The 10,172-nt window shown below is 38.7% G+C and overlaps 1 protein-coding gene across 1 annotated transcript in view; it reads left to right on the plus strand.

Moving 5' to 3' along the window:
- The window catches only part of LOC101848393 (cyclin-I), a gene marked incomplete in the record, with an annotated part of 51,371 nt that extends 43,213 nt beyond the window's left edge, over positions 1-8,158 (plus strand). The window contains 2 exon segments of the mRNA XM_005111075.3: positions 2,998-3,096; positions 4,041-8,158. Of these exon segments, the coding sequence (XP_005111132.2) occupies positions 2,998-3,096; positions 4,041-4,211 (270 nt within the window).
- Positions 8,159-10,172: the final 2,014 nt, after the last annotated feature.

Raw genomic sequence — 10,172 nt, forward strand, 5'->3', positions numbered from 1 at the left:
GGGGTTGTTCTTTAAAACTATATGTAGTAGTTTTCAACCCCCCGTACATTTTCAAGGAGCAGGTGGTTGGAGAGCGTCACACAAGGTCCCAATTCCGTTCCCTCCCTCAATTGTTCTTGCCTGTCTGGTCTGTACATCTATGTTGCCTTTTCTCTTTACCAAATGGTCGTTATTTTGTCGTATTTCTTCCTCTTTGAGCAATCAAATTAATACATGTATGTGCCAGGTATTGAAATTAAGATCACAGAATAATATACATTAAGAATGATTTCTTTTCGTTTTAACAAGTTCTCTCCGGAACATTTCGTCAGCAGTTCTTTGTAACAAACTGTTCTATGTGCGTTTCATTATGTTGCCTGGAGACTTGAGTCGAAATGAAAATAATCAAGCTTCTTAGCTTTCTCACTCATTATTTCCCTGCTTCCGCGAGAATCGAATACTGCACGGTTCTTCCGTTTGGCAGGGTGCCAGAGGTTCACGGTCATGCCAGGAACTTGTGTGTGTATGTGTGTGTGTGTGTGTGTGTGAGAGAGAGAGAGAGAGAGAGAGAGAGATTTTTTCTATGGTGGGAGAAAATAAGAATATTCCCTTTGGCATCGACTCCATCACCGGGTAGATGGGAGAGTTCCATTACTCGAGACTACTGCCACTTCTTCTTGGTCTGTTTGTTGACTAAACTCCCTTTCCTGAAAGTGGGTGGTTGGTGGGCGATTTTGTGTGGTTTGCTCCTTCTTTCCTATGAAACATGGGCATCGTTCTCTCTCATCTCTCTTCCTTCTTTTCTGTGTTCATGTATGTTACAAGTGGCAAAGATTGGAGGTGTTACCAGAATTATGCATGAACGTGGGTGGTTGGCGGGTGCTCTGGTGTGATTTGCCCCTTCTTTCACATCAAACATCTATCGTCCTTATCTCTCCTCCTTCTTTTTTGTGTACATTACTCTCTTGTAACATATATTTTTTCGGCACTTATATGGCCTTATTGTGGTGCAAGTGCCATAGAACTCATACTAACACTAAACATACATGAACAAAGAAAATAAAATGCTAGAACACCCAGAAGCATTCTGAGGCTTCCTAGGAAGTATTCAATGCCAGCAGCCAATTTGCCAAAATATTGAGAAGAAAAAAAAAAACTGACAAAATTTTTCGAGATGTTGAGACAAAGACCGATTTAATCACGAGCTGCCAGACGGGTTAGATTATGAATGTGTTTACTGCGTCTATTGATCAGCAGCTGGGGTGTGAGTGAGCGCCTTCAAGGTAAACTCACAACTCAAGTGTGTTCGACGCGCATGCGTTCTGGCCACAGTTTGACCTTGTTTATCTTTGCATTGCTTACTGTACGTTTGAGGGAATTGCTGAGGAAGTGAGTGTGTGTGTGTGTGTGTGTGTGTGTGTGTGTGTGTGTGTGTGTGTGTGTGTGTGTGTGTGTGTGTGAGAGAGAGAGAGAGAGAGAGAGAGAGAGAGAGAGAGAGAGAGAGAGAGAGAGAGAGAGAGAGAGAGAGAGAGAGAGAGATAGATTTCTGAGAGCGAGAAGGGGGCGGGGGCGGGGGCAACATTTACCTGTCGGTCGACTGTATAAAACTTGGCTCTGTACCTGTGGGAAATTGCCTGCTCAGCTCAAAGCTGCATACATTTTTTTCTCCCACTTAATGCAGATGTACTTCATTCTCAAGTGTGTATTTTCCCCAGATTTCCTTCATGTTTTTCCAGACTGTACCGTGTCCTTGGCACACCCATTTTCAAATCTTTCTTTCTCTCTGTCTGGATTTTAAAAAATAATTTCTTTTTCATCCCTGCTTATGCCGTGTTCTCTCCTTTTCCTTTGTATATCTACGCTTGTCTCACCTTAAACAGTAGACATAGAAAATGCACAAAGAGCTTCCGCTTGGTTTGTTCTGTCTTTGAAAGGAGATTTTGGAGAGGGATTTAAAGTTTTGTCTAATCGAATCCTTGCACCCCCCCCCCCTTCTTTACTTTACCCTCTGTTGGTATGTTTGTTGTTTACTTACTTAATTAATATATTTATTGTCTGTCTGTCTGTCTGTCTGTCTGTCTGTCTCTCTCTCTGTCTGTTTGTTTGTCTGTCTGCCTGTCTGTTTGTTTGTCTGTCTGTCTGTCTGTCTTGCTTTGTCCCAGCACTAAACGACCATTACTATTCACCTTTGCTTGCAAAAACTGAAACTCTGATTAACTTCGGCACTTATGTGACCTATCTGTGTTGTAAGTGCCGTAAAACTCATACTAAAACAAAAACATCAAGTAGAGGAACTGCTCTTGCCGTGAGTTCTGGTTATGTAATGCTTATCGCCAACACTGGCTTGATGGGTGCACCACCGCAAGCTGAGACGATATCTTGCTTGGCCGTGGTGCGAATGACCCTTGTTTGAATCTCAAATAGGGCTTTCGTGAACCACCATTGGGTTCTGCTTACAATGACTTACCCATGACCAATGTCTTGCTCACGAGTAAATGACTGTGTCTTGCTCACGAGTAAATGACTGATGATTTATCCATGAACAAATGACTGATGACTTATCCATGAGCAAGTGACTGTTAGACTAAACCATGTGTAAATGACTGATGACTTACTCTCGAGTAACTGACCAATGACTAACCCTTTAGTAAATTACCAACGATCTACTCTTCATGAGCAAATGACTGATGACTTACCCATGAGCAAATGACTGATGACTTACCAGTGACTGATGACCCATAAGCAAATGGCAAATGACTTACTCATGATGGATGAGATTTATGCATGAGCAAATGGCTGATGACTTACCCATGAGCAAATGACTGACGACTCACCCATGAGGAAATGAGTGATGACTTACCAATTACCCGTAAGAAACTGACAAATTAATGACTTAACTCATGATGAATGATTTTCGCATGAGCAAATGGCCGATGACTCTCCCATGAGTAAATGGCCGATGACTCAGCCACGAGTAAATGACCGACCCGATTACTCACTGTCGATTCCTGTCCCCAGCCTTGTTCCCTGGCCCTGGCCCTGGTGCTGCACCTCACTGGGAGCCCTCACGACAGTCTGACCGAGGAGAAGCAGTTTCAAGTCATGAAGTTCTGCAAGGTAAAGCCTGCCTTCTTTTGGTTTGTGGCATAGCAAAATTATCTCTAGTGTGGAGTCGCGTATCGTTGGCCAACTGTTAAAATGTAGGAGGCCCAGAATTTTTATTTTAAAAAATATTTCAGTGTCTTTATCAGTGGTGTTGGTTGCATGTGCTCAATACATATTTTGTCGAAATTCAATTTCAAATGCAATGTTAAAAGAATGAAAGTTCCTTTTTTCTTCTCACCTCTAAAATTTTGGTCTTCTGGACTGTACATTCTAACATCTTGCCAACGATGATTGATCACAATAACGAGAAAACAGGCCGGGAACTTGGGATAACATTAACGCGGGGACTCAAATGAATTTAATAATGAAATAGGTGTTCGGAAGTGGCCATTCGTGTCAAGGGAAGTAACCGGGTCAAAATAATACTTCGTGCCGTTTGATATTTATTATGTCCCCTTGTCTGACCAATTCGCATTTTCTTTTAACTTAAATTATAGCCATGCATCCAAATTCTTCACACATACGCTCCCATTCGTTTGTTTCTCGAAAAATTAATTTCTGTTTTATGACTAAGTGCCATCAAATGCCATATATGCTATAATGTGGTTTGTTCCTTCTTTCCTATGAAATATCTATCATCCATATTTCTCCTTGTGGGTGGTTGGTGGGTGCTCTGGTGTGGTTTGTTCCTTCTTTTCTATCAAACACCTGTCGTCCTGATCTCTCCTTCTTCTTTTTTATATTTGTTACTCTCTTGTAACACATCTAATCTTCGGCTCTTATATGACCTTATAGTGTTGCACGTGCCGTAAAACTCTTACTAAAACTAAAACTAAATATTTCTCCTTTTTTGTGTTTGTTACTCTATTGTCAAACCTCTGATGTTCAGCACTTATATGACTTAATTGTGTTAAGAGTGATGTAAAACTCTTACTAAAACAAATGTTACTTAACAGATCGAGGAACCAACACTGAAGAGATGTGTGGAGAAACTGGCTGTCCTGTCGTCATCTGCCTATCCACCACTGCCATCGGAAAGCTTCAGAACTGGGGTGACTTTCCCTTTAAAGATTTTCAACAAGCCCAGTGAGATGGGCAGCCCTGAGCTGGCTACCATACACGAGTGACGTGGCCAGATGTTGGTGGATGTGGATAGACTTTCATTCCATTTGTGTGTTTGCTCATACTTGTGTGCATGTCTGTTTGGCAGGGTTTGCCATTACTCTGCAAGTGTGTGTGTGTGTGTGTGTGTGTGTGTGTGTTTGAGTGTATGCGTGTTCATGCATGTGTACATATTCATAATAAAGGTTGTTGTCTTTTAAAGAATATGTGGATCATTGAGTGAAAATTTGTGTGTGTGTGTGTGGGCAAGTGCATGCTCATTAGTTAATGTCAGGAGTTTTTGAAAGGTGGTCATGAAAAGAGTGAAAATTTCGCATGCCTTTGTTTGTATGGGTCACTTCGAGTGAATAGGAAATTTGAAGGCAACATTTTCTCCTGAATGCATTAAATTAATGTAGTCTTGCTAATGAACAACTGGCAAGACAAAATGGCAATGTACATACATTTTGGCAGCTTTTTAAAGGAATATATTTAGGTAGACGGCTCTTTGTCTCTCTGAGAGTAGCCATTTCAGCTGTGTTTAATTTCTCCCCTTTTCTTTTGATCTGAAGTATGACAATGAAACTTTGAATTCCTGTTTCAAACCTTCCTTTGTTATTTTTTATACAAAAATATTTTTGGGGAGGATATTTTCAATTCCTGTCAATGTCAGCAAAAGGAAGGTACTTTCAGGTTCTTTGGTTTGTAATTTATTTGTTCTATGGTGTGGATACGTTTTTGAAGCTTGTGTTTTTGTTGTTGGTGGTGTTCCTGTCTGTTTATAAGCGCACAATGACTGTTATCATATCAGCCTACATCTCTTTATCACCAAAACTCTGTTCAACTTCTCTCATATCATTGATGTTCAGTGGAGCTCGGCTGGACTGAGACACAAAAATCAAAGCCCTGTTTTGAAGCAATGTTGTTTGTAGAATATCATATTAAAGGTGTTAAACTTGTTATTATAATATTGCACGTTTTATCCTGGGCTTTGTGGAAAAGGACTTTGTGTCCTTAGGAAAGTTTATCACCTCAGTTTCCTCAATTTCCAATGCTCAAATCAGACTCTTTGTTTTAAGACTCTGCCTTAAACCATTTTGAGAAGTGTCGTATGACGGAGCTTTACACTGAGCGATCAAAATGAGTTCTTGGCTTTTGATAGGGATGGAGATGTAAGTGGTAGAATTGGAATGTATTAAAGGCTACCATGTGGTATGTCCTCAGGGAGTGAGATGAAGTGTGAATGAATTAACCAGCTCAGGTGTTACGGAGAATTTGTGCGAGTTTTGGATCAGATGAGATACTAGAGTCTTAACATTTTGTGGTAACTTTTACTTAACATTTCTTTGAATGAATGACGTTGGGTTGTTAGAAAGGTACTTTGTTGTATTTTGATTAAGTTACATCTTCTATAGGCCTATCTAGATTCTAAAATTTGTCGATTAATTATCCCCAAGATTTGAACTGATGCACACGTTGTGCCTGTATGTGTAATGTACATTATGCACTTGATGTGCATGTATGTTTGTTAAGAGAGTGAAAGAAAGTTGGATTCAGAGACATATATTTATCAAACTTACAGACATCAAGGAATGGAAGCTTATTTAAATTTTTGAAATCCTTTCCCAGAAAGAATTTCTGGAAACATAAATCTGTTTCACTCTCTTTTTGCAGTTATTTAAGATTATAAAATGTGGTGAACAAAGTTAATGAGAGTAATCAATTTTTGTATCCTGAATGTCCGTAAGAGATCTGGTAATGTACAAATTTGCAGTGACATCAGCTTCTTATGAAAGCATTAACAATGTATGTGCAATAATTTTGTTGTAAGTTTGATGACAGCTGACAGCCTTGTCACTGGTTATAAAGAAGAATATCTCACTCTGGCTGAGTGAGTACGTACAATCTTAGGTTGGTGAGTACGTACAATCTTAGGTTGAACCCATGTATGTGATGTACTTAAAAGAATAAACTGTGTTACGCAACCTAATTACATACATGCTAGCGAGCATTCCCAGTATAGCAATCATATGTTTTGTTCAGGCGAATGTATGACATCATAGTCTACTGGTTGCATTTTCCTGTGTTTACTTGATGGCACTGATAGTGATGACCATATTTGTGCAATATTTGTCATAAGTCCTGTCTTCCCGGATCCATACATTATTAAATTTAGTAATATATTATACCTGATACACATCATAAACCTTATAGTTGAATCTGTCTCCAAAAGGTGTTAAACAATATTACACTTTCAGCTAATAAGAAGAAAGATTATTATTCAAAGAGAGTGCATAGTGCAATAGTATGATGAATTGTGCGTGATATGGATTGAGAATACAAGTGTGCGACAATGACTAATACTTTTCTTACTTTGCAGCCTGTTACGGTGCTGGAATTTCTGTACCCTCTATGCACAAAGACACACCATTCTTGTCGCATAACTGTCTTTCCAAGAATAAATATATGTAGAAAGGGATAACGAATTGTAATTGATGCTCATCCCTTTGCAAGCCTGAGATACTTTTGTTCAAAGGTTCCCATAAAACCAATGGCTGTCAGGTCCAAGATGAGTTTGTTGACTTCAGAAAAACAAAACTTGCAGCTATTTTTTTTCTTTGTCAGCCCTTACAATATTTGAAATGCACCTAGAAACTGATTTTTTGGGGGTTAATGTCTGCATGTCTTATGAAAAAAAATGTTAATAACCCTTAAACTTATGTTTGGTGGCTTTTTTTTATGTTAACGAATAGTTGTCAGAACATTAAAACAAAAGTGCACTAAAACCTTGTGGCTCAAAGTATAATAATATATTATACACTCTTAATAAGACATTTGTGTCAGTTATCTCCCCTCTTTTAACTTTAGTACTGAAGGTGTAGGCACTCATCATTATGATTCCAATGAACTTGAGAGTCCTGTTCCAGAATTTAGAAAAAAAACAACTTTTGTTGTACTGTAAAAAGTCTTGACTTTAGGGCGGTGGTGAATCGATAAATTTGGCATGGAGCAGTACTCAGGCCTTGTGGCTGATGCTGGAATCATTTCCTTAACTGATATCGTTGTTTTGGAGCAATCATGCATGGCTAAACCATTTGATAAAGACGTACTTCTGATTAATAGATTGCCTTCTAAAATGAAAGTAAAGACTGGCCATGCGTTCTATTCCGTCAAATGTTTGAAGTGTAGCGTAGTGGTCGCTTCCTAGCCTTGGATGAAATGGCTTGTTTCTGACTACGAATCCGTTAATTTACTCTGTTAAATGAATAATAATAATGATAGTAATAATTTTGAAAAATAGTAGTAATATATAATAAATAGCATTTGTATAGCGCAAATACTCACTCCACAACCTCTATGGGCTTTACGATCTACTTCAGTATGAGTGCAGGTATAGAAAGAATCTTCAGTTGTGTTGGGGTATTCTTTTTGTGGAGCCAAGACAGGCTGTAAATTAGGCGTACCCTTTTTTCCTATGAATAAACTGAATGTTTAGTGTGAAACTTCGCCATATACTATTTTAAAAAGTGACGTCTTAAGATGGAATCTTACACTGAGCAGTCGAAATCCATTTTTGGGATTAGATCTGTGTTGTTGATGAGAACGAAATGTTCTTGAGATATTTTTATACCAATATGTGTAAAGTTTGTATATATTTATTAATTTAGTTATTTTTTAAGGAACTAGGATGGTAAAATGCATTTGGAAGTACGAGTATTTGTCCCGCAAAGTCAGAATGTTGCATTCAGTTGGTTGGTGAAAATTCTTATGTGTGTGTTCTCCTCTTTTTATTTCCATATATTATTTCTGTTGTTGAAGTAACGATATATGTTTGTCAGTAGAAACTCTTGTGTTTTGGTACTCTTCTCTTTCTATTTCTATGTATACTGTTTTTGTAGTTCCAATAACGACCTATGTCTCGGGCAGAACGTAGCTGTTATCGTGGTGACTAGCAGTAAAGTACAGCCAAACAACACAAAATGTCTCAGTGTCTCAACTTTATTAGAGGGTTTCCCTGAAGTGGAGATGGCGCTCATTGCTCAGGGCACATGATACCTCTGTGGTAGAGATAAAGGCAATCAGGCTAATGGGCCATGGTTTGACCTTCAACCTCTGAGGGCCAGACAAGACTAATTAGCTGTAGTTCTGACTGATAAGCCCAGGGCATAGACTCTGGTTACAGGACCCCCTGTCCTCCTTCAAGGCTCTCGCTGGAGAGTTCTGGCTCTGTCGAGAGTGGAAGTGAAGAAAAACTCTCATCAAACTCTTTCATTCACAGCAGTAAAAGTCTGTTATTATTGATTTTGTTAGTGCCTTTCCTTTACTTAGGTTGAAAAATTGTTGAACATTTTTTTATCAAAATAATTTACTTTCAATTTCCTTGTCGAATTCTCATTTGTTTGTCTCTTGGCAGGGGTGATATTCATGAAATATTAGAAATTATACTTGCTCTACTTTTTGGAAGGGGTGATATTCATGAAATATTAGAAATTATACTTGCTCTACTTTTTGGAAGGGTGGTTGGAAGATAGTACTGATAGGTTCTTTTATGCCTTTGTTTTTTTGTCATCTGGAAGATAGTACTGATAGGTTCTTTTATGCCTTTGTTTTTTTGTCATCTGTATACTGCTTATCTTGCTTTTTCTCCTGCCCGAGATGGCTATCGTCTTTATCTCCCCTTCTTCTTTTTTTTATATTTGTTACTCTTTTGTAACACCTCTAATCTTCTGGCGCTCATATGACCTTATGCAGTTGTGAGTGCTGTAAAACACTCACTAAAACTAAAAACGAGATGGCTGTTATTTTCCAGATGTTCTCCTCTTTGCTCAAACAAAACATTATCTGAGTATTTTTTTACTTTTCATGTTAACATGGGGTGGGGGGGGGGGGGGGGGCGTTTCTTCTTTCAGTGCAGCAGTGCTTGTGTAAGGCTGTATGTCTTAAGCCAGTGACTTTGGTATGGCAATAGCTTTAATGCTTTTTACATTGATCTCCAGATATTTTTCTGTGCTATCGAAGTTTCTTATTATGTCAAGATTTCACAGACACAGCATTTTGTTCTCAAATAATTATCATTTTATGAAGTATCCAAATTTTGCAACTGCTGATGGTATTGTGAGGGTGGTTGGTGGGCGCTCTGGGTTGGTTTGCTCCTTCTTTCCTATAAAAAATCTATCGTCTCTGTCTCCCCTCCTTCCTTTTGTGTTTGTTACTCTCTTGTAACATCTCTAATCTTCGGCACTTCTATGACCTTATTGTGTTGCAAGTGCGGTAAAACTCTTACTAAAACTAAATGATGGTATTGTTCACATCCATTCTCTGCTTGTCATATCTTGTCATTGAATAGTTAAATTATCTGAAATTGACATGAAAATCAGGCTTTGTGGGAGAATAGTTTTAGTCTCTTTTGCGTGTACATATATCATATATACACACATATCGCTGTTTATATATCCATTAAATCATCCTTTCTTGATTCATTCCTGTAAATGTTATCATATATATATTTATTCTTTAGGGCATGCTGTTACCATAGTTGGTGTCACGCTCGGGTGGTTGGGGGGTGGGGTGTCCAGAACTTGGGATTGTTAGAGAGGTTTTCAAGATGGACTTTTGATTCTGAGGTCCTGCCTTGTCAACTCTCTTACTGTGTTTGGAAGGGATGTGAAATTCTGTACACTTATTTATTACATATCCCAACTTACTTCCGTCTAAAACCCATAGACATGAAACATATTTGTCAAGTGCCTGGGAACAAACTCATGACAAGTCTTTGTTGTGCTCTTCTTACCTTCTCCTGTCTGGACATTTTGTATGAACCAGTGTATGTAATGTCGATTGAAGGGCGAATTTAGTCGCAGGAAACAGAAGGAGGTAAATGAGATGAAAGCATGAGGTGCATGGGTTGGTGATGCGAGAGAGAGAGAGAGAAAGAGACAGGGAGAGAGAGAGAGAGAGACAGGGAGAGAGAGAGAGAGAGAGAGAGA

Source organism: Aplysia californica, unplaced genomic scaffold, assembly GCF_000002075.1.
Source record: "Aplysia californica isolate F4 #8 unplaced genomic scaffold, AplCal3.0 scaffold00999, whole genome shotgun sequence".
Classification (NCBI taxonomy): Eukaryota; Metazoa; Mollusca; class Gastropoda; order Aplysiida; family Aplysiidae; genus Aplysia; species Aplysia californica.